The sequence below is a fragment of the Heptranchias perlo genome, chromosome 4 (genome assembly GCF_035084215.1).
Source record: "Heptranchias perlo isolate sHepPer1 chromosome 4, sHepPer1.hap1, whole genome shotgun sequence".
In the NCBI taxonomy this organism is placed as follows: domain Eukaryota; kingdom Metazoa; phylum Chordata; class Chondrichthyes; order Hexanchiformes; family Hexanchidae; genus Heptranchias; species Heptranchias perlo.
In genome coordinates, this window is record NC_090328.1 from 88,010,326 (window position 1) to 88,035,346 (window position 25,021).

General features: G+C 38.8%; 1 protein-coding gene across 1 annotated transcript in view; it reads left to right on the top strand.

Moving 5' to 3' along the window:
* LOC137321089 (prolow-density lipoprotein receptor-related protein 1-like) overlaps window positions 1–25,021 on the top strand; it is a 50,939-nt gene that overhangs the window by 4,403 nt on the left and 21,515 nt on the right. Inside the window, 20 exon segments of the mRNA XM_067983281.1 lie at window positions 1,638–1,760; window positions 3,659–3,781; window positions 5,074–5,442; window positions 6,871–7,064; window positions 7,066–7,186; window positions 10,064–10,183; window positions 10,257–10,382; window positions 10,820–10,991; window positions 11,690–11,914; window positions 13,339–13,457; window positions 13,542–13,681; window positions 15,007–15,142; window positions 16,044–16,190; window positions 16,577–16,699; window positions 17,735–18,106; window positions 18,768–18,890; window positions 20,543–20,656; window positions 22,372–22,491; window positions 22,569–22,694; window positions 23,677–23,848. Of these exon segments, the coding sequence (XP_067839382.1) occupies window positions 1,638–1,760; window positions 3,659–3,781; window positions 5,074–5,442; window positions 6,871–7,064; window positions 7,066–7,186; window positions 10,064–10,183; window positions 10,257–10,382; window positions 10,820–10,991; window positions 11,690–11,914; window positions 13,339–13,457; window positions 13,542–13,681; window positions 15,007–15,142; window positions 16,044–16,190; window positions 16,577–16,699; window positions 17,735–18,106; window positions 18,768–18,890; window positions 20,543–20,656; window positions 22,372–22,491; window positions 22,569–22,694; window positions 23,677–23,848 (3,265 nt within the window).

The following is a 25,021-nucleotide window of genomic DNA, read 5'->3' on the forward strand; positions in this document are numbered from 1 at the left end:
GGAAACTTGGGTGATTCAGTAGGGGATGCTAGAGCTGGGGCAGAGTAGGAAGTTTTACTCTGCACCTGGCCCATGGAATGGGTTACCTGGGGATACTTAGTGGAAAGTCCCATATCTCAGCATTATTGTCCATCAAGCTCAGTCACTGAAATCTAAGCATGTAACAGTGGCCTTCAGTACTTGTTTACATCATGTTTCTGCCTTTGAGAAAATAATTGATTGTTTTGAGTAATTTAGTTCAGATATGTGGAGACAGGCTGAATAAGCTAAAACTACTTTCATCAGCTTTTCAAAAACTTTTTAAAAAGTTGAGTTTAGTCTGGAGTAAAGCATGGGTTTTCCAAAGAGGCTGTGCAACTCCGTTGCATTAGATGCCAAATGGATGCTACTGTGAATTCAATTAACTTTATTGGTTCAGAGCACTACGAGGCAGCAGATGTGCCTATGGATGCAGCAATTGACAATAGGTATATACTAGTCTGCTTTCTTGGTTGCAAAGCCTGATAGCAGAATGTTAGGAGATTGAGAAACAGATTTTAAAATTTTTGCCCCTTGGTGGTGTGGGAGTGTTGGATGAAGGTGGAAGTGAGCAGTTGTGGTGACATAGAAAATGGGAGTTTAAACTCTACACAGCATGCTGAGGTTTTACACTGCCTGGTTCAACCTGAGTGAATAGCCAAGGAGATTAGAAGCCAAAAACAGTCTGGCACATCCATGACTTGTGGCACAATTTGACATCAGAGAAGCTTGAGTTCTAAGTGATGGAGGTAGATCTGGGTGTAGTTAGCATGCAAATAGAAGCCAACCACTTGACTACAGAAATGCAGCAGAGAAGAGAGGACTGACTTGTAGCTAGACTTCTGGAATCTTGAAATCGTCAGTTAAATGCTTAATAATATGTTGAATTTACAGTAAGTGGATGTGCTGTCCAAGGATAAAACCCTACACTATATAGTCTAACAAGCTACATGGGTATGTGTCTCCTTTAAGACTACAAAGTGTAATTGATCTGCAACACACCAGCTTGCTTTATGACAAGGTTCATCTATAAACTACAGCCTGTATTGATGCAGGAATTTATTAAATTGTGATGCACCATTTTTTAAATACTAGCAGACTTCCTGTAGTGGTGTTCACCTACATATCAGATGGGAGGGAAGAGAGGGAGAAAGACACTTGCAAGTAGTGCATGCTAGACACCATCTTTATTAGGTGACTTGTTTGCCAGTCAAGCCATAACATTGAAGTTCATCTAGGAAACTTAATTGAAGCCATTGTGTAAACAGATTGCTATATTAATTACTTTTTGTTTTGAGGCTCTGTACAGAAAATCTATGCTGATGTACCCTCTTCATCGTTCAAAAAAAAATGATTCACTCCTACATCTGCAGCCTTGGCATAATTGGGAGCTGGTCAGAATACAAGATTTGAGAACTGAACTTAAACTTGCAAATGCATTCATGAAGTGGTCATCTTGCCAATTAAGCAAGTGAAAGTACAATGCCCCGTAGCATTCTGTATTTTGTGAACATAGTCAGCTATTGAATGTGCTCATGGGGGGAAATGATAAGTGACTGAAAGAGTTGGTTGGAATAAGATTCTAAGCTGTAAATACTAACTTGTATTATTTCCATCAGCTAAGACCACCTGTGCAACCTCTGACTTTGTATGCCATAGTGGACATTGTTTGCCTAGTAAATGGCAATGTGATGGTACATCTGACTGTGAGGATGGCTCAGATGAAAGTCCAGAAGTCTGTTGTAAGTATTGTGCCAGGCAGGAATGTGAAGCCTCTGGATCCTGTGATTGTTTCTCTAATGCTTCAGTTATAGTGTATATGTTGCACTTTGACAGTCCATGTTCTAGTATGAAATATACTTTAGTTTGGTACTCTAGCGATTTCATTCAGTACAAGGTCTCCAATGTACCTTTTTGATCACCTGAAGAATGATTTTGTTCCCTTGCCTCATTAGCATAACTTTTCCCCATTGAACCTTGTTGCTTCTATTTGGTTTTGGTATTTGTCTGGTCCTGCGAATGCTTTAGTGAGCATCTGTTCCAAGATTTTTTTTTTGTAATGTGTGCCTGCATACATAAAGTCTGTAATAAATTCGTATCTAGGTGCATCAAATCGTGTCTGCAAAGGCATTCAATAAGGTCCTTACACAAGGTAAGGGCTGATTAAGTTGGAGGTAATATATTAGCATGGGTAGAGGATTGGTTAAAGGACAGAAAACAATTGGGATAAATGGGTCATTCTCAGGTTGGCAGGCCTAAACTAGTGGGGTGCTGCAAGGATCAGTGCTTGGACCTCAGCTACTTACAATCTATATTAATGACCTAGATGAAGGGACAGAGTGTAATGTATCAAAGTTTGCTGATAAAAGCTAGGTGGGAAAGTAAGCTGAGAGTCTACACAGGGACATGCAGATTTAAGTGAGTGGGCAAGGAAGTGGCAGATCAAATATAATGAGGCTAGTCACTTCGGTAGGAATAGAAAATTTTGTTTAAATGGTGAGAAGCTATTAAATGTTGGTGTACAAGGAACACAGTTAGTATGCAGGCAGTTAGGAAAACAAATGGCATGTTGGCCTTTATTGCAAGGGGGGGGTTGGAGAACAAGAGTAAGGAAGTCTTACTACAGTTGTACAGGGCTTCAGTGAGACCTCACCTGGAGTACTGAGTACAGTTTTGGTCTCCTTATCTAAGGAAGGATATATTTGCCTTAGAGGTAGTGCAATGAAGGATCACTAGATTGATTTCCTGGGATGAGGGGTCTCCTATAAGGAGAGGTGGAGTAGAATGGGCCTGTACTCTTGCGTTTAGAAGAATGAGGTGATCTCATGAAACATAAGATTCTGAGGGGGCTTGACAGGGTAGATGCTGAGATTGTTTCCTCTGGCTAGAGTATAGAACTAGGGGGAATAGTGGCAAGATAAGGGGTTGACCATTCAAGACTGAGGTGAGGAGGAATTTCTTCATTAAGAGGGGTGTGAATCTTTGGAGTTCTCTAGCCCCAGAGGGCTGTGGATGCTGAGTCCTTGAATATATTCAAGGCTGAGATGGATAGATTTTTGGACTCTTGGGGATCAGGTGGGGAAAGTGGATTTGAGGTTGAAGATCAGCCATGATCTGATTGAATGGCAGAGCAGGCTTGAGGGGCCACATGGCCTGCTCACACTCCTAGTTGTTATGTTATGCTGTGAAGTTAATATCCAGCAAAAACTCAGCTTTGAGTGCTCCTTTAAAAACAGGAAACTACATTGGAGCGATCATTACAATGGCATTTTTGATGCACAGTAACTTAATGTATGCATCAATATGAAAGTGGCAATATAAATTGGAGTTTAGTGCTAGGATAGACAAAATGATGTGGAAAAACTGTGTAGTAGATGGTTTCTTGACCATTTCCTTGGGTTTATTACTACAGATAAAAGCAAAACTGATGTGGTTGCCTGCCTTTTTTTAAATTAGTGTGATCTTTTAGTAGGTTGGATTAAATGAAAAATGTTACAGCTCATCAGGAAGAATAATTTGGCTTGTGTAGCCCAAGCATACATGCAATTTATTCCTTTTTTACTGAACTTTCACCTGTAGTAGGTGAAATTGGAGAACATGTGGTTAACTATAGTTAAACCTGGTTATGTCTTTGTTCCAGATAAAAGAACATGTAATTTAAATGAAGTCAGCTGTGGCCCTAGGTCTCTTCAGTGCATTCCTGCTTCCTGGAAATGTGATGGAAGAAAGGACTGTGATAATGGCAGTGATGAAGAGAACTGTGGTAGGTTGATTCCAAGTTTATCTGGGACCTATTTTCTTTTGGCTAACTCTCAAAGACAAGATCATAATGGAAGGGGCAAAAACTTGAATTGATCTGGTGCTATAATCTGAATGAACTCTACATTCTATGACAGAATACTTTGCCCTAGCTGTGCAGAAGGCATTTCAGTTGTAATTTGTAGAAGGCTCAGTTTGGCTATAATACAATTGTCCTGTGTGGGACTAAATGTGATGCTCCAGCATACTAAGCCATTTAGTTTGTGCCTAAAGAACACTTTAGATCTGGCTTTACAAAGCTTAGTTTTTAAACTTGCCTTTTCATCATTCTTTTCCCCCCTAAGAGATGTGTAATTTTCTTCAATCTATTTAATAAGTAACTCTTGACATAAGGTAATGTAAGATAATTGGCTGAATTTCTAACTCAAAGGATATTCACTAGTTTTGGACCCTTATGATTTTGTGGTGACATCAATTGTTCAATTTTGAAAACTTCTATTGGGCTGTCTCAGTTTCCTTTCTGACAAGAGATTAAGCCCAATTGTATCCTCAGTTTACAGGATTCCTGATGGGGCTTAACTGTTGTATTGGAGTGAGATTGCTACCTTTTTTCTGTTAAATAATGCTATTTAGTACTGTTTGCCACTTTTCATACAACCAAACATTAGGCTGATGGTTCCAATAACTTTTTTTACCCACAATAACATACAAACTTTATTGGGATCAATATGCTGTGACAGCTTAATTCAAAATATATGCATTACTTTATACGTCTGTGTTCTCTTGCACTCTCTAGTGACCCATTTTACTGAAACCTAAATGTTAATGTTTTTCTTTAACTCTTGATGCTATAATTTTTTGGAAATGAGTTCCAAGACCAGCCTCTGGTTTAGCCTGCTTATAACCTCTTCAGCTTAGTTTCCATTCATGGCTACCTTTTTGGTCTATTAATTAATTATCTATCCAATGTCCTCCTTGATGTTTTGACTTCTCTCTAATTCACTTTGAAAAGCGAGTGATTGGAGAAACAAAAATGTTAGGCTGCTTTAAACACCTAGTTACCCTTGATGGTAAGGTGACCTAACACTCTGCAGTAGGACTCTCTCAATCGGTAGTACAGCTGTGCATCTATTGGCATGCACAAGCCATGTAAGTGAATTAGATTGACGTTTACTTGAGCAATGCTCCATAAACTAAAGTTGCTTGTGTGCCAAAAAGGAGTACTTGGTTACTGCATTGAAAATTCAGCTCTATATAGTTTAACCTATTCTAATAAAGTGGTATGCCTTCTTTCAGGCACTCTTATTTGCAGTATGCTAGAGTTTACTTGCTCCAGTGGCAGATGCATTTCCAAAACATTTATCTGCAATGGTGAAGATGACTGTGGTGATGGAAGTGATGAAAAAGGCTGTGTTCCACCATCCTGTGCCCGGCATGAGTTTCAGTGCAATAGTTCTGAATGTATCTCCTTGCGTTGGGTCTGTGACAACAATGTTGACTGTGCTGACCAGTCTGATGAATCTCCAGAACTTTGTGGATACACCCTTCCTCCTGTGACCTGCTCTCCTAGTGAGTTCCTGTGTGATTCTGGTGAATGTATCAATCATCACTGGTCCTGTGATGGAGGTTATGACTGCAAAGATGGAAGTGATGAAGTTAACTGCTGTAAGTAATCCAACTTTTATTAGTTGGGTATTGGGCTCCTTTTTCATGAGTTGCTAAACTTTCTTTTTGTAGAGGAATTTGACTTGTCAATGGTTCTCCAGTTTTCTGCTCCAGAAATCTGGATACAAATTTTAATAAATCAACAGTGCTACTAAGACTGGAGCAGGATAGAAGGGATTTACATTTATAGCTTCTTTCATATCAGTGCTTCATAGCCGATGGGTTACCCTTTGAAGTAGGTGTACACAGCAGACAATTTGTGCTGTGCAAGGTCCCACAAACTATAAGATAAATGACTAGTTTTGGTGTTGATTTTGAGGGTTAAACATTGAAAAAAAAAAATTCCTGATTGTTAAATAACACAATAGGACCTTTTTTATTTTTATCTCCACCTGAGCAGGCAGAGGGCCTTTAATGTCTACCTTTTTATTCCAGCCCACTCCTGGAGTGGGGCTTGACTGTATGACCTTCTGACTTGGTGAGGGCTACTGCTGAGCCAAGCTGGAGATAGTTAAATGCTTGTGCTGTAGTGTAGAATAAATATTTCACCTCCACTCTGTTCCCACATTGATCAAAATTCTAGACATTTTCTCTTCAATGCCTGTGCAATGTTTTACTAATGAGGCTGTCAAACTTGCATTCCCTCTAGAATGTATACCTGAAACTTGTTTACATTCATGCTAACAGTACAACTTGGATTAGATCCTGATCTGACACATTCACATCAACCAAGCAGTGTGGGATCACTTGAAGTTTTCACCAGGTGGAATAACTTGTTTGCCAAATGCCCAAATTAAGACTTGTTAATCTCTAAATGTGGATGTTCCTGCCCACATGTAACACTTTTTTAAAAAAACACATGCTGGGCAACAACTTTAATGGTGAGCATGTGATTCACAGAATACAATGTAATTGATCCTTGATAACTGTCTACCAATTTTGTCTGATTTATAAACTAGTGTTTTAGCTTTTGAGGTCACTATTTTTCCCCAGTGCCAATGAACCAATTTTTTATCACTAAACAATGGGTGTTGGGGCCACTGCAGCTATCTGAAATTGATCTTGTACACTTGCTTCCTAAGGCTTTAGCATATTCAAACTAATGTCTTAGTGCACAGAACTTGTGAATGTTGTCATCTTGAATTCAAAGGCTTCTGTTGATGGGGTTAGATGAAGGTGGGAGGCAGCTCAAATGGAGCATGAACAGCAGCATAGATCTGTTGGGCTGAATGGCCTGTTTCTGTGCTGTACATTCCATGCAATCTCAAGGTTTTATATTTTCTATAGTAGAATTGGGCACTTAAATAGAGTTGCATTTTTATTTGGTTTCAGTATGCAACTGATTCCAAACTGCATGTGGATTGTGCAGGTATACATGATTTTGTGACATGTTATTTCTAATGGAGTTAAAATTTGCATTAACTTTAGCTCCTCAAACATGTAGACCAGATCACTTCAGATGTGGTGATGGTAACTGCATCCCTGGAAGCAGGAAATGTAATGGATTTGCAGACTGCTTTGATGCTAGTGATGAAATCAACTGCAAGAATGGTAGGTGTATAATTGCACAAGTAAAATTTTTTTTAAAAACTTGAAGTTTAAACTGTCTGACTTTAAAAATTTTTGCTAGAGTGTGCAAGCCCAACTGACTTCAAATGCCAAAGTGGAGAATGCATATCTATAACTCAAGTGTGTAACCACAAATTGGACTGTAGAGATCGGAGTGATGAACCCTTCAGATGTGGTAAGTGGACTTCATAGCCCTTGTACAAGCTTGAGTATAACTCTCTCTAATAACAAGCTCCATGGTCTTTTTTTGCTTTCTAAAATCTTTTTCAGGTTGATGTGCTGTAGTTACATTTTTATTCCCAACTACTCGTGAACCTAAAGTGCAACATTTACTCCCCGCCCCCCCCCCCCCCCCCCATTCCACTGATGTTCAAATCTCACTCCCTGGTAATACCTCAGGTTCTAATGATTTAACTAACTTTAAATACTTTTTGCACTAGGTACAAAAATTCATTAATACTTTGAGGCAATAACTCACTCTTCGAGTCTAATTGGCAAGTTCCTGTTCTAACTATAGCTAGAATAATGACTCTGCCAAATCGTCATTCTTAGCACAATATGCTAAGTCCGCAGTACCACAAGTAGCTTTCCTGAGCAATGGGGGAAGGGGCATATACAAGTGATTCCTTTTTGGTTGGCAACTTCTTGATTGGAACTCTTATGGAATGTAAACATTCCACATGAGGTTGGCAAACTTTTTATCTGGGGCTATTCAGCTGACTTGAAGCATTCATACCACCACTTTTCCCCTTTTGATCACTTGACAATTTCATTTATCAAAGCAATACCAGGAAAATTGACCAACTCCAAACTGTCCACATAATTAGGAAAAATTCTAGCACATTCTTTCCTCCTCCAAGCTCTTTCTCCATGCTTTTATGACAGATTAAGTAATGCTGTTTAAAGAATGTTACAGAAGTTAATGGCAGTTAGTCAGATCCTGACATGCTTTACTTGTAGTCTGTCTTGCATCCTAGTTGTGTACATGTTAACATTTTACACCTTTTAATAGTTTCCGCCACCCCCCCCATCACAATTATCAACTTGCATCCTTCTAGTATTGCAGATGAGGTTGGATATTCAAAATGTTGCCCTAGGGTGTCAGTTACAGGTCTTGATCTTTGGTCTGTTGCAATACAAAAGATAATCAATTCTGGAGCTGGTTTCTGCAGAGGGCCTAAAGGTTTGGTCCATTATGGTCCTTTTTTAAAATAAAAATGCATACTTGAGCTTAGCCTAAAGAGTAAACCAAAGGAACAAGATGGATTTTGCACTCCAATGTGGGACAGGTTGTGGCTTTCAACAAGATTGTAGAATGCCATAAATCCATCTTTGCTTTCTTCTAATAAAAGTACAAGTTCCAAGGCATGTACATGTCCTAGATAAATCCAAAATGGGAATCTGGGGTATTTATTGGATGGAATGATTAGGTCACATACTATTCAATGTCTTATGTTTTGCACTGGACTTGAGGGTGGTTTTGGTATCAATTGGAAGATACAAAAGGCATATGCCCCAATGTTTCATTTCAATACCATATATAGGAATTCTGGATGTCTACATTCCTTCAGGACCATGCCAAGGGACAAAAGGTGGTTTGGTCTTATGCAGGTTAAGCTTACGGCATATAGTTGCATCTCCAAACAATTCCTTTATGGTTTGTAGCTCCTATGAAATGCAGCTTCCTTGGTCTTGTATGCAAGACCACGTGAAGTATATTTGTTGCAATTGCTTGCAGGAAGACTAACCTGGTGCTTGACCTGTGAGTGAGCTGAATGATGGGTATCCTTCTTTGATAAACCTCCTTGCTTTAGGAGCCAAATAAAGAAGTTTGATTCATGCCTTTGGCATATAGCATATAAACCAAGGTAGCCTGCACACCAAGTTACCTTCATAGCTCAATTCTACTGCACTGAACACATTGCTTGGGGGAGCAGCTGCTGTAAGATGTCAGATACAGATCAGGTATGAATATTTTGATTTTCAGTTTGTAACAACTTGTGTGTCTAGTTCCAGAAATGTGCTTGTGTAATATCTGGAACAGTCTTGTTTAGGACAAGTGCTTTCCTTTTTTAGTTTTGCATTTGTGTTCCTGGCTTGTGGTTTAATTTGAAATTATGCTCCAGATTAACTTTTCCCACTTAACTTAGTTTGGAGACTCTTGAGCATGGTTGAGTTAATGTTAGATACCTAGCTGGTCAATCTGAATATTTATTTGTTTTGGAAAGAGTACTAAACTGAATTTCCAATTGAGTCTTCATGTACATACACCATCTACTCTACAGCAGTGCCATGTTTAAAATGCATCAGACTCTTATGGAATAGAAGTAGTAGCTGGTGCAAGACTGCCTTTTAAAAAAAAAAACAACTTGAAGGGATAAAGTTTTTTTTATTCCCATATTGGGTCAGTTGAGTCACTTTTATTCATTCATGGGATGTGGGTGTTGCTGGCAAGGCCAGCATTTATTGCCTTTGACAGTGGTGAGCTGCCTACTTGAACCGCTGCAGTCAATGTGGTGAAGGTTCTCCCACAGTGCTGTTGGGTAGGGAGTTTCAGGATTTTGACCCAGCAACGATGAAGGAACAGCGATATATTTCCAAGTCAGGATGGTGTGTGACTTGGAGGGGAACGTGCAGGTGGTGTTCCCATGTGCCTGCTGCTCTTGGCCTTCTAGGTGGTAGAGGTCATGGGTTTGGGAGGTGCTGTTGAAGGGGTAGAAGACCCTTGTGACAAAGTAACTTTCTAATTTCCTTTCTTGCAATCCAAAACTTGTCCTTTACAAGTGAGTTTGGTTTAAAGTCAGATTGCCCATATTGTGGTTTTTGAATGAACAGGATTAAAGTTGGAATTGACCAATCACATGCATTAAGATACATGAGATTACTTAATTTCCATATTTAAAAATTAGTGGACCTGTTGACTAATCCCAAGGAGCTACTGTTGGGTGGAAATGTTTAGAGAAACACTTAATGCATTGGGATGTTTTAATACATTAAAAGTCTATATAAATGTAGTTGTTGAAATACTGACTTTTTTTTCCTCCCTCTCCAGGGTTAAATGAATGTATGGTGAACAATGGAGATTGCTCTCACATTTGCAGGGACCTTCTTATTGACTATGAATGTGATTGTCCTGCTGGTTTTGAGCTAATTGATGAGAAAACCTGTGATGGTAAGTTGTCTGTCCCATTATAAGACTATTTTAAATTTTCTATTTTGTGACTATGGAAAACTTTTTTTTGCAGATATTGATGAATGTCAAAATCCTGGAATTTGCAGCCAAATTTGCATCAATTTAAAAGGAAGCTACAAATGTGAATGTCATGAAGGCTATCACATGGATCCAGCTACTAGAGCTTGCAAGGCTGTAGGCAAGTACAAAAGCACTTGTTGCAAATATTGTGAATAACTACTGGAAACATCAACAATCCTACCAATGTTTAAAACACTTGGGTTAAGACTAATCTAGCATTATTGCAATAAAAACAATGTTTGGAAAATATTAACCAACTTTGAGGATCTTTCACTTTTTTAAGCATGTCTGACTTGTGTTCATGGGTATTATGCAGATTGACTAGGCAAAATAATGTAGACACTAATCAGCTTTAAATCTAATTTACACTTTATATTCATGCTTTAAATGTAAAGCTAATATCTTTGCCTTATGGACCATTGCCAATTTTACATGATTATCCCTACATGATTGGTCCTAGTAAATATTCATATGCTGCACTTGCACCATTTTATAAATACACGTGGAACTACATTCTCAAGGATCCTAAATTAGAATTTTTTTCCTTTTTTATAGGCAAAGAGTCTTATTTGATCTTCACTAATCGCCATGATATCCGGAAAATAGGACTACGTCACCAAGAGTACACCCAGGTAGCGCTGCAGCTGAGAAATGCTGTAGCACTGGATGCTGACATTGCAGAACAGAGAATCTTCTGGGCTGATTTGGCACAACAGGCAATTTTCAGGTAACCACATTTGGTAGTGAACATCATTCAACATTTGGGTAGATGATTCCCAACCCTGACATGCCTCTTGCATACTTACTCTTGTAAGTTAGTTGAAGTTATATACTAACTTTTGGTAAAAGTTCATTGGCAAAATATTACATTTGTCTCCTTCAGCTGGCCTCATTCCTGATCCTTTTAAATTTAATGTTGGATATGTAGCCTATGGTTCTGAAAGATTGAGATGGTATAATTGCTTCATTGTACATAATTAATCATGCAAATTCTAACTTCCATTTCCCTTTAACAAACACCAGCTCTGCTTCTGGCTCATCAATAAAATTATTAAATGACAGTGGAAATCTAAAGTGACTTCAGCATTTGGGTGGGGGAGGGAAGTAGTTATATTTTAGATGCATGCCTTCCTCATGAGTGATCTGGAGAAGATTACTTCTTGTAACTGACAGCATTGACTAAAACACATCTTAATGGCAGCAAGTTGTATGTATGGGACAGGATCTTTAGTTTGCATGCAGTGGCACACTTTAGAGCTTAGATGTAAATAACTGCTTGTCCATACATAGATCAGAGCTCCACTTTTCGAGTACTGCATTCTCAATTCTAATGGTTGGTTAACATTTTGAGGATGTTTAACTTTTAGCCCCAACATCCAATTTCTTCACTATACTATCAACCATTTGCTTTTTCTTTTAAAATAGCATGTCCATGAATAGATATAAAGGCTCAGCTGGTCCTTCTATGCTTGCTGAGGACATAGGCATTCCTGTGGGAATTGCTGTGGATTGGCTTTACAAGCACATCTACTGGACTGATCGTGGTACAAAAACTATATCTGTGGCTACATTGGATGGATCTAAAAGGAAGACCCTCTTTGACACCAACCTAAAGGAACCAGCTTCTGTCGCAGTTGATCCACAATCAGGGTACTAAAGTTTTTTTTGTAATAGCCACCTAAAGTTTTAGCATCTGCAATACGAGACTATAATGTGGTTCAAAAATAGTTTAAGTTGGGGTCAATTTTATAAATTTCCTGTGTCTTAACTGGATTGTATTTTGTTGATTATGATGTAAGGAAGATATCCAGTTTGCTGGAAGAATAGAAAAACAGAATATTAAAAGGCGAGACTAAGATGTTAGTGTTGAGGGATTTGTGTACCTGAGTTAACATGTAGGTACAGCAATCATTAGGTAGGACAATGGTATGTTTGCCTTCCAAGGGGGTTGGAGTATGAGTAAGGTGATCTCTCTACAATCATATAGGGCCCTAGTGAGACCACACCTGGAGTATTGTGTAGAGTTTTGGTCTCTTTTCCTAAGGAAGAATATACTTTCCTTACAGGGGATGCCTCAAAGGTTCACTAGATTAATTCCTGGGCTGAAAGGGCTCTCCTGAGGAGTGAGTAGAATGGACTTGTATTCTGTGGAATTTAAAATAGTGATCTCATTGAAATGCCTAAAATTCTTAGGGCTTGACAGCAGAGGCTGTTTCTCCCTGGCTGGAGAACCTGGAACTAGGTCATATTTTCTAGATCGGTCAGCTAATTAGGACTGATTAACTTTTTCACTGAGGGTTGTGAATCTTTGGCATTCTCTAGTCCAGAGGGCTGTGGATGCTCAGTTGTTGGGTATATTCAAGATTGAGATTGATGGGTTTTTTTCACTAAGGGAATCAGGATATGAGAATAGGGCAGGAAATTAGAGTTGAGGTAGATCAGCCATGATCTTGTATGGCAATGCAGGCTCAAGGGGCTGATGACCTAATCTTTGTCCTCTAGATTCAAAGTTGTATAGCTGTCCTCTCCATGAGGGGATAGGGAGGAACTAGTAATGAATATTATGCCTTGGCAAGTTGCCCCCATTGCAGGTCACATGGATTAACTGGTGAAAAAATAGATGGTCTGTAGTGCACAATCCCAGGAATGGAATTAAAGCTTGGATAAGGGCCACAAAACAAACTTAAAACACCAAACTGTATTAGAATTGACAAAAGTGAAATGCTGCAAGACAAACTCTCTTGTGTGGATAAAACTTGCTGTTTAAGACTGAGTGGGATAAGGACCTTGCAATAGTGCAGGTCACATTTTATATAGTGTTTGTAGCATTTGTTGGTAATACAAGCTTGTTTGAGACTATGCCCCAAGTTTACATCAGATTTTACATGGCCATTTTAAACCAGCCACAGTCCCAATGTTACAAAAGACTTCTGTTAATTGCATGCTGCTATGTAGCTGCATTAACAAGAGGAGATCTTAAACTTTGGAATGTAACTTACAGATTTTTTGAATTCACATTTAGCATTTGTTAACAACCCAAATTAAGTCAGTTTCTGAATGTTCATCTTTTTTAGTTTTATTTACTGGTCAGACTGGGGTGAACCAGCAACAATAGAAAAAGCAGGAATGAATGGTGTTGATCGACAACCCCTAGTTAGCGCAGAGATTCAGTGGCCAAATGGCATTGCACTTGGTAAGTAGAATAGTTTTTTTTTAAAATCGTTTTTTATTAGATTATTAAAGCTTGGCTTATACAATACTTAAAATTTCTCCCCAGACCTTGTGAAACACCGTCTCTATTGGGTTGACTCAAAGTTGCACACACTGTCAAGTATAGGCCTGAATGGACAGGATAGAAGAACTGTGCTTTTGTCACAAGAGTCCCTTTCTCACCCTTACAGTATTGCAGTATTTGAGGTAAGGAATTATTGACTGGCAGTATTTGGAAATCCTATAGAATATTACATTATTGTGATGCATTTGCATGCAGCTAGTCTTCAGTCACTAAAATATTCTGAATAATTTCTAGATTCAGAACATAAATTTTAGACTTTTATTGAATGCAGATCAAGGGTCCTGTTCAGGGTATAATTGTAACACCTGATGGTGATTTTGTTGTAAAACTGTACAACAGTCCCCAATTTTGATTGGTCTGCAAGTGAGCTGAACAAATGGCTTGCTTCAATTAGTTCCACTTCACAAGCCTGAGGAATGGAGAGAACCCAAATTTTTAAATATTGGTGCCAAAGGGTTATTTATACAAACCTTGAGTAAATAAAAGATTAGCTTTAAATACATTGAGTATACAACCATTATCAATGCTAAAAGTATCCTATTACACTGAATTATGAATTAATTTGAATTTTTCTTCAGTCTCTATCATTAAAGCTAAGAAATCTAGAATATACACTACTTCAGTGGCATGAGGTAAGGAATGTATAAGCTTTTTATTAAATACTAATTCCCTTTTTTCCATCCTGCTCAAAGAATCACTGCAGAAATAGCCATGATGTATGCTTAAGCAAATTATTTTGGTCCAGATGCTAGGACTCTTAGCCAATTCCACCAGGCAGGAGCTCATTTTAAAATGGAGCATGCAGCCTTACTGCCCTAATTGGCCATTTTAACTGCTCACTGCAGTTTGGATGGCTGAAGTGACTACTGGAAGCAAACAGGAGCCTCAGGAGTTTATGTAAATTGAGGTCCCATGTCAATGGGACCTTGAGTGGATTTTAACTGGATCTGAGCAGGGAAGCAGTTGTGGCTTTCCAGTCAGTTGAAGGCAGGACAAAGACCTTCCAAGGTAAGTGGAAAAACTTCCCCCAGGGCTTGGAAGTGCAGAAGCTGCCTTTGGGTAGGCAACTGACTGGCATGCAGATAAAGTTCAGGACTTTAAAAAGCCTAGGCCTGTAAGTGTTTTGCACTGTCCTTAGACTGCTCACGGGGTTAAAATCAACCACTAGGTTGAGATTTATTCAGATGTGAAAGGAAATGGAATTAAAGTCCAACCTTTTCCTCTGTGTTTAGATGTGATTCTCAGTACTGATTCAAGTGAAGTATTTTGTCAGATTAACTTTGGTCCAATTTTATTTGGTTTAATCTTCCCAGCAGCATGGTTTTGAGGTCTCACTTGTGGAGAATTACAAATATACATAAGAATGTTATGACAAAGGGTACATAAACACTTTGGAAGTGTTGTGGCTACATTCTGGTCTTTCAGTAACTAAAAAAATCTGTTCCAGGATCATGTTTTCTGGTCTGATGGTGAAGCAATCTATGGAGCCAACAAGTTCACAGGAGCAGATCTAGAGATTATTACTTCTAATCTCCAGGAAGTTCAGGATCTCATAGTTTATCATGAGCTAATACAGCTCCCTGGTAAGTTGCCTGAGCTAGTGATTTGCTTTTTTTTGCAAAAAAAGCAGTCTAATTTTAGCTTTACTATTTTTGCAATTTGCTTCACTGTTTATCTTTCTGCAATAGTAGTTTTATGCATTGCCACAGACCAAGCATCTAGTAAGCACACTAATCTGCTTCAATGACTTGAGCATAGAATTGACTTCTGTAATATGTTCATAACATCCAACTCTACCTCCACCACAACACATGACATTCTAATATCAAACTATGGATGAAGAGAAATTCAAACATGACATTGGGCAACTTGAAGCCATTGCATTTGGCTCCAATCATTTTAAAAACTCCATGCTCTAGCTCCTGGCCATTATTACTATCCCTTTCTCTTTGGTTGTTGCACTAAATAATAAAAGCTGTTGAATTCATCTAAACAGCTAATTTACAAGTATGAGAATTATCTTTATGTAGATCATGAATTGGGTGAAGGATACATTCTGGACAATCAAAGTAGCTTCCACCTTAACTGCTGTGAAGGTGCAATCAGTTGTCAGCCAGATGCTGTCACAAGACTTGCCCTGCTCCACAATGCATTGGCAATACAGTAAAATATCAACAGTGACCTTGCTAAGTTCTTATACCTTGAATTATCAATTAGTTTACTTGTCAAGAGCCCATATTGCAACTTTGGTTTCAAGCTCTTTAAAGCTGCAAAGTGAAAAATGAAAAGCTAAATCTAAATTTACCTTGCAGCATGAGATCTTTGCAGTAAATCAGACTAAACTGTAAATCTAACTTTGAATTAAAGTTCAAAAAACAGTTGCTGCAAGACCTCAGTTTATGATTTTACTTTGGCAATTATAATCATTACTACTGATTATCCAGAATACTTCAGTTTTTGACTGTTGGAAATGTTTTTAAATAGGCAAGAACTGGTGCAATGGGACCTTGAAGAATGGAGGCTGTGAATACATGTGTCTCCCTGCTCCTCAGAAGGATACGCAGTCCCCAAAGTACACTTGTGTGTGTCCCTATGGAATGAAATTGGAGAATGGACAACAGTGCAGAACAGGTACACTTAACCAGGGAACTGCAGTTATCATTCAATTATAAGTGTAAATTTCTAGGACTTCAAATCTTTGGCTGCAATCTAAGCATCAAAACAATTTTCTGTAACTGGGGACAGTATTGGTGGCTTTTGAATAGATACTGTTAGTGGATTTGAGTAACAAAAGGAAAGATGCATAGCAAGTCTTTAGTATGGACCTGTTGGAACAGAAAACATGCATAACTTGTGTGAAATGAGAATTCACAAGAATAGAAGCTTGTTAGACCTAATGGACTTCTGTCTTTCATTTCAACTTTTGGATCTTTGAATCTCTGCATTTTGTCACAAGTTTTTAAGCTTTCAAGCAAAAAAGGTCTTTAGATCAACTATATCTAACTAAACCTTTTCAGTCATTGGAGCCTGTGGTATTCACGAAATCAGCTGTGGACCTGGATCTCTTAAATGTATTCCTGTCTCCTGGAAATGTGATGGAGCAAAGGACTGTGCTAATGGTGGTGATGAGGAGAACTGTGGTAGGTTGATTCTGAGCTCAGTTTTTGTAACTCAAGTGTACATCATCTAAGTTTTTCTATTACATAAGGTTGATTCTGTAATCCTCTTCTGAAAGTAGCTGGTTACATCAGCTTTATTTACTTAGTTCCAGAAATTTATTGCCTGACTACTTTGGATTTCATCTGTACTTGTGTAGCTATAACTTGTAATTAGTGACTGCCACACTAATTGACTAGCAAGACTAAATTTTAGTACATGAAGTCTTGGGTGCAAAGAATTGATCTGCATTTCCAATTTAGACTGACAACAGTACACTATATGTCACCAAAGGTACAATTAGTCTGAGTACATTGCAAATAGGTGCAAACCCAAAATATGGGGTCATTTTGAACTAGTGTTGGAACAGGCATAAAATCTTTTCATAGAACTGCTGCAGTTTGAAATAATTGCCTGGACTGCTAGTTGATCTGACAATGATCACTTCATTGTGGGCTTCTGTTCATGGTCTTTTCTAGCCTGCTGTACACTTCATCCCTCACCTCCCATCTTCCTGTTAGTGGCAATACCATTGGCCATCTCAGCCTTACACTCAAACTCCCTCTGACTTTAACTCACCACCATATATAGTTGCACACTTCTTGTTTACTCCTAATCTTGTCCCATGGCATTCATTCTTTCACCCCTCCTGTGTAAAGCAAAGTACCTTCATAATTTATAAGACATTGAGCAAAAGGAGAAAATGCCAATGTTTGCTTTTTTTGGATTAAAACTGGATTAATTTCATACTAGAGTGTTACTTTAAATGCATGGTTATAGCAATTACAGGCTAATCACCTTGTGCAAACATTCTAGTTTGTAGCACTAATGGCACAATATTTACATAAAATATGTATTCAAGGATACTGACATGATATTTCATCAAACTAAGATTTAAGATTTTTACCTTCAGTCAACAAGAATGTTAATCAGGTCTGAATGTCTTGAAATCACTTCAATATTCAAATCTTGTTCCAACTTCTAAAATGTCTGCTTCAGTAAGTACATTTTTTTTCCAGGCACCCTTACTTGCAGTATTCTAGAATTCACTTGCTCCAGTGGCAGATGTATTTCCAAGTCTTTTATTTGTAATGGTGAAGATGACTGTGGTGATGGAAGTGATGAAAAAGGATGTACTTCAGCTACCTGTGACGCACATGAGTTTCAGTGCAATAGTTTGGAGTGTATTCCTTCAAACTGGGTGTGTGACAACAATATTGACTGTACAGATAAGTCTGATGAATCAGCAGAACATTGTGGGCATACTCCTGCATCTTTTACATCCTGTTCCTCTAACGAAATTCAGTGTCATTCAGGTGAATGCATCAACCATCAATGGTATTGTGATGGAGATAATGATTGCAAAGATGGAAGTGATGAAATCAACTGTTGTAAGTATAACAGTTCCCCTTGCACAAGAATTGGCCACTTGCCACAAAAATCTAAGCACCAGTTGCAGTTAGCTCAGTTTTTTAAAAACTTGCATTTTTATATAATGCCTTTCATGACCTTGGGCCATCCCAAAGTGCTTTACAACCAATGAAGTGTAGCACTGTTTCCTACATTACAGTAGCCAATTTGCACACAAAGATCCTACAAACTGCAATGCAATAATGACCAGATAATCTGAGATGTTGGTGAGGGATAAATATTGGTCAGGACACTCCCCTGCTCTGCCGATAGTGCCATGGGATCTTTTGTCTATCTGAGGGCTGACAGCCCCTCCAACAATGCAGCACTCCCTCAGTATTGCACTGAAGTGTGAGCCTGCATTGTGCTCAAGTCTCTAGTAGGACTTGAACCCACATCCTTCCTTCTGACTCAGGCAAGAGTGCTACCAACTGAACAATTCATAAAGTCTATAAATCAGTAGTTAGTGGGGGAGGGTTTTCAGAACTATCCATGGAATGTACACTGGCTTCCAAAGCTGCACAAGGCTAATTAGAAATTTAGTTGTCACAACCAAATTAGTATATATTTTGATTGCCTTTCTATGCTTCAGTTGTGCATCAATTTGTTAACATAATCACATCAAGGTGTCCTTTTATTTAGCTCCTCGAACTTGTCGACCAGATCATTTCAGATGTGGTGATGGTTCCTGTATCCATGAAGATGAGAAATGTAATGGATATAGGGACTGCATGGATGGAAGTGATGAATTTAACTGTAAAAATGGTAAGAATTTGTAACCATTACATTTTGGGTATTCACATTTCACTGGCCATTCCTGTATGTAAACTTCACATGCCATTGTTCCTTCTAACCATCTAATTGCTAGATGACTCTTTACTCCCTGGGTCAGTCATTACTATTGTACACTAGCTTACTAGAATATCATGTGCTGCTGCATGATCTTTCCTTCAGTGGGTGACTGTGCATTCAGGCTATAACCACCAGACATTTTTTTACATGTAAATGAATTTTTGTATTCTATAATAGAAATATGCTGATCATGGATCAGAATGCTTTTCATTAACATAAAATTGATCCTTAACACTAACATTGCACTTATAGTCCACCTTTTTAAATGTTGAAAAATATCCTATATTACTTCAGGTGTTAGGAGGAAATTAACACCTGAGCCAAAAGATTGAGTTGATGCCCAAAACCTTGGTTGGATTGGTTTTAAGGAGGGTTTTTGATGGAGGTAGGAGCTTAGGGGGTGAAGTGCATGGGCAGCTGAAAACATAGCCACCAATGGTGAATCAAGCAAGGGTGTGCCCTCCAAGTTTGACAGTGGTGGATGGTTTGCTCACCATGTAAAAGGCTGCAGAGGACAATGTGGGATAATGCATGTTAGTCACTTATAACTGAGGCTGTTTCAGTGCATGGCAGGGATGGATCTAGCTAGGCAATGGTAATCTGTTCAAGGATATGGGGGGGGAGAAAGGGAAGGAGAACTTGAAGATTGGGTAGTTAGTAAGGACAGGGCTTTGAGATGGACAGTGCCTGAGAAGGAAGAGCTTGGAATGTCAGCTAGCATAGGGGCCAGGAAAGAAAGCTAAGTGGTCAGAAGTATAGTAGGATTGGGGTTAAGAGCAAGAGTTGGATCTTGTGGACAAGATGAACTTGCAGGGATGGTGGCTGAGCTAGAAGAGGGCACTGAAGTATGGCTTTGTGGGTGGGGGAGCTGATCATTCCCAAATAACTCTGGGCTGGAGGGTCAGGAAGAGGTTTGAAGTGGTTGCTAGAGGAAAGGAGCCTGGTATTTTTCTAATTTCTCTCTCCCAAGATAATCTAGAGTGGCTTTGATAGAGGTATGAGGCTTGATATGGCTAGGGAACAATTGGCTTAATCAGGATGGGAGATGATGATTATATTGCTGGGGATCAGAGTATTGGAGGTAATAGTTTACTTATTTTATTAAAAATTGAGTCATATTACATCTAGGCACCTAGTGAGCTATCAAGTCTCTGACTAGCTTTGTATCCCTGACCCCCCCCCCCCCCCCCCCCCCACAGACTGGCTTTAGGCAATATAGCCAGGATATAATGCTTAAATCCTTAAAGCAATTAACTCAACAACATTAATGCCTTTTTTGAAGGGTTCAAAATAATTATCTACTAATACAGCTGACAAATGTGTCCTGTAAATAGGATGCCTTTAATTGGCTGGCTCACTCAGTTGGAGGCAGGAACCCAGTGATTTGTACCAGACACCTTGACTGATCTGAGACCGGGCCTCTGTCAAGGATAATAGCAACAAACAAACCACACATTCTAGTGCTTTCACTACTGAATCATGTATATGTTGTGTCTAAAGTAGGTTGTGTTGTCACTGACAGAAGCATTCTCCTTTGTCACAAATAACTTTCAAACTTCTTACAGTATGCATAATGCCAACTGAGTTCAGATGTCAAAGTGGAGAATGCATAGATATAACCAAAGTATGTAACCACCGGTGGGACTGCAAGGATCGAAGTGATGAGCCCCCTGAATGTAGTAAGTGGAGAATTGGGGCTATAAATGGTGCATATATGAAGTTTCAACGCTTAGATGCTGTCTTCTGGCTTATTTTTTGTTGCAATGATATAAGTAACTGACACACACCCCAAGCAATTCAGTCTAAATAAAATGTAAATTGGATGTGGTGACTAGATGGCTAGGTTGAGTTTTAGCAGAAAGATTGGAGGCAGGAAAGATGTGCCAACTGCCAGCTTGTCAACATTTTATAAGGGGATGACTTGGTTTTATTTCCCCCACTCACCACGTTGTGTTGACCAGTTGGGTCATTTTGAGGTGGGCCAGGTCTGAAGCAGCTTGCTTTCAATCCTGCCTTCCAGCCAATGTTTTTAGGCACAGGCTTGAGCCCATTCAAATGAGATGTTTAGTCCCAGCTGTGTTTTACATAGCATTTGTCCCTAAATTATAAATAAGTTAGCTGCTAAATTCAGCTTTAACTTTTTTTGTTCCTCAAAAGGAACTGACATGCCTGGCATTCTCATTGAAAATAAAACTTCATAGTGGCAGCAGCTGTTTGACCAGGTGGATGAACCCTGGTGTGAATACATTAACTGCCTTTACTTGACAGTTGTGTTGTGGAATTGCTAAGGGTTGAAAATGATCAATTTTAAGACACAGGCATAAATTGGGCATCAAACATTTTTATGGACAGGGCATGCCTTCAGCACTTCAGTAATTTTCTAAATTGCCATAGCTGCTGACTCCTTGTGTACTGGAATGTTGGTATACTTGCAGTGCAGGTTATGACAAATCTGTCTCCTGTACTTTCAGTCTAACCCCTGGTCTGACATGAGGCTCCATTCAGCTGTGTTGAGTTGATAGAAGGTTTGCTATCTTGCACTTTTGCTAGATTAGCACATAATGAGGTAATGAAGTTCACTAGGTAACACATTCCATGAAGCCAAGAATAAAATGTTTGTTCTCAACCCTAAACAATGGGGAGAAAACATTTGTTGGGTGTCAGACTTGGCTCAGTGTAGTACTTGCCTTTTTGTCAGATTTCAAGCCTCACTGCAGAGGCTTGAGCACATAATCTAGTCTGACCAGTCAGTGTAGTACTGAAGGAGTGTAGTGAGGTGCTGTCTTTCTGAGAAGATGTTAGAGGCCTCATCTGCCCCCTCAGCTGTTGTCATTCTTCCATGACATTTCACTAATTGGATTTTGCAGTGATTTCCTTGTGGAACTAAAGATGTTCTGTTTAGCAGTCTTTGTATCTATTGGGGTCTAATCTGGATTGAAGACTGGAACCTTGATAGTTTGGATGCAGAGGCTGAACTACCAAATGCTACTTAATGTTTGAGCCTTGCAATGATCTGTCCAAATCTTGAGCAAAAGAAGTGGAATGAGAAGTCTCCATTTCCTATGTAAATCAAGTGACCATATTCATTGCCTAGTGAATATTGCTTAGTCTTATTAATGTAGACTTTGATCCTTTTATAAATCTAACAGCTGCCATGATGAGCATTGCTTTTAAATGGATTCATCTTTTTTTGGAAGAGTTTGTTTACAAACATTGGATGTAGATGCAGTTGAAAGTACAACTTTAAAGTATTCAGAAAATTTGGCAACTGTGGACAATATTTCAATGTCTTGGGCATCTCCAGGAGCTCTAGCATCCTGTTGCAATCAGTTCAGCTAGTTTCTGTTGAGTAATTATCCTGAGACTATTAAAATAACACTTCGTTCACTTGCAGACTTGAATGAATGCCTGGTGAACAATGGTGGCTGCTTGCATATCTGCCAAGATCTTGTTATTGGCTACAAATGTGGATGCTCTGCTGGTTTTGAGTTGGTGGATGACAAAATTTGTGGAGGTAAATTTGGTACTTTTTTTAAAGGAAATATAATACAGCTTAATGAAACTGAAGGGATGTTGGTTACTTCTCTGCAGATATTGATGAATGTCAAAATCCTGGAACCTGCAGTCAAATTTGTATCAACATAGTAGGAAGCTATGAATGTGACTGTCACAAAGGATATCACATGGATCTAATGACTGGAGGTTGCAAGGCAATAGGCAAGTAGAACCTTTATTCAAAAACTAGTACAATGCTTTAGACTTGCATGTAATAAATGTGTGGTGGGTTTTTAAACTTGAGTCCTGCTTGGTTCTAAACTTTCCATTTAGAGGGAAAGTAAACAAAATCCAATCTGTACCATTTAAGGATAATGGTAAACCAAGCTGTAACCATGAGGTGCCATAGTCTCCATTGCAACTTCAATTTTCAATGAACCATCTATTTAACTGTCTTAAGGATTTTACATTAACAAGTGATTGCAGATCTAGCAGTGATTCATAAATCCTTAAGTGCATTTGTCTGCCTTGTACACTCAGATTGAGCTCAACATGACTTTATACCATGCTGCAACTGGTTGAGACCAGTAGTGGTATTGGTGCCAACTCCCTTGATGTAAAGACTTAAGGTGATCTGCATATTTGAACACTAGCATAAATACAAGAGCTAGTGAAAATGGAGAATGCTTACTGCAGAAGAAATGGAGCATTTTAAGTTTTGGTTTAAAATACTTTGTATGGCAGTTGCACATTTAATCATTGCATATGCCACTGAACTGTCCCTAGAAATTCCTGCATGTATCCTCTGTTTAGTCTATTTGTTGCACTAATATTCCCAAACATTCTTATCTCTGCATAATTTAGAACATTTTTGTACTTTTTTTAAAGTGGGGCAATCCTGTCTGGTTCCTGCTTCTAATTGCTATTCCAGTCACACTTTAGAAAGTGTATGTGGCCAACTGAGAATGGGATAAAGTTTGGTTAATTTTTTTTTTTCCTGAACAATTAAATAGCTGGCCAACATTTGATGTCTAGGCTTGCACATGAATTGTCACTAAGGTAAGGCACTGAAGGGCTACTCCTGCTTGCAAAACTATTTCTCAGCAAGTCACTTCAGGAATGGGAAGAAATAGGTAGAAGAAAAAGCACCGTTTAGCCAGATTCATTTTTAGAATTTTTTTTTTATGCCTACCTTTTTACATAGGAGAGGAGCCCTATTTGGTCTTCACTAATCGCCACGATATTAGGAAAATCGGATTACACCAAATGGAATATACCCAAGTAGCTCGGCAGCTGAGAAATGCTGTAGCACTTGATGCTGATGTTGCAGCGCAGAGGATCTTCTGGGCTGATTTGGGACAGCAAGCAATTTTTAGGTACAAATTCTTTGAATTAACAATAGCTACATAATTGGCAAACTTAAGATTTGACCTTGCCTTGATCCTAATCTGGGCACAAGTTCAATAATTGTGAACTACATTGTATCCAGAAGTAGGTGTTCAATGATTCAGTATCCAAATCTATTGACACTTTCTTTAAATCCTGTTTGTCTAAAGATACTTAGTGCATTCAAACATGTGCTTGTAAACTCTTGGGAAGCTAGGTGAAGGGTCAAGAAGCCATTGGGTAGAGCACTAAGTTCTCCCTCAAATCTTCAATTTAAATAATCTCAATTGTACAATTCTGGGACAAAGCTTCAGGAAACCCACTATTGCAAATGCTCCATGAGTACAGAAGCATTCAATTCTCAAACCTAAATGAAGGTCAAAGGCCCACTTTGCAGGCCACTACTGAACTCTAACTAGGGAGAGGTTTTAAGGAGTTAACCATCTACAGTTAACATTAGCATGTACTTTCCAACTTCCATGCAGGAGACCTATCCAGAAGCCAGCAATACAATGCCCACTGACAATAGCTTTTATATTCATCTGGATTGATAAACTGGTCAAACAAGAGTGTTGCCATTAGCTGTTACAATATTAAATCAATTTTTAAATGCCAATTGCCTCTGACTTGACTTGTCCATCAATTCATGGTCTGATTTGGGTTGTTTCCAGATTGAGTCCCAACTGATCCTGGCTAAAATAAACACTGAGTTAGTTTTATCCTTTAGTAACCCAATACCCAGATCTGGTGCTGCATCTGGCCTCTTAATGCATTTTGGTTTGCAATATTGCATGCACCATATGATTCACTTCAGCATTGGGTTGCATAGGAATGGAGGTGTAAATGCTCCTCCATTCAATTCCCCAATACAGCTTCACATACTAAGCACCTAATTAAAGATTAAAAATTCATGCATTAGGAATTTTAAAGTATGCAGTGGCAAGAGATTTAAAGTGCTGACTTGTGGTATAACTTTTTTGGCCCTACCTGAAAGCATTTACATGGCAGGGAGACCAGTACCTCAATTTGTGTTCTGAGATGGGCCAAATGGTCTCTATCTTCCAACTTCTATTTCAAGTTGGAAACTCCTGAAAATAAACTAGACTTGTGGTTAAGTAGCTTTCGTATAGGTTTAGTATAATCTACAAATGCATTAAGCACTG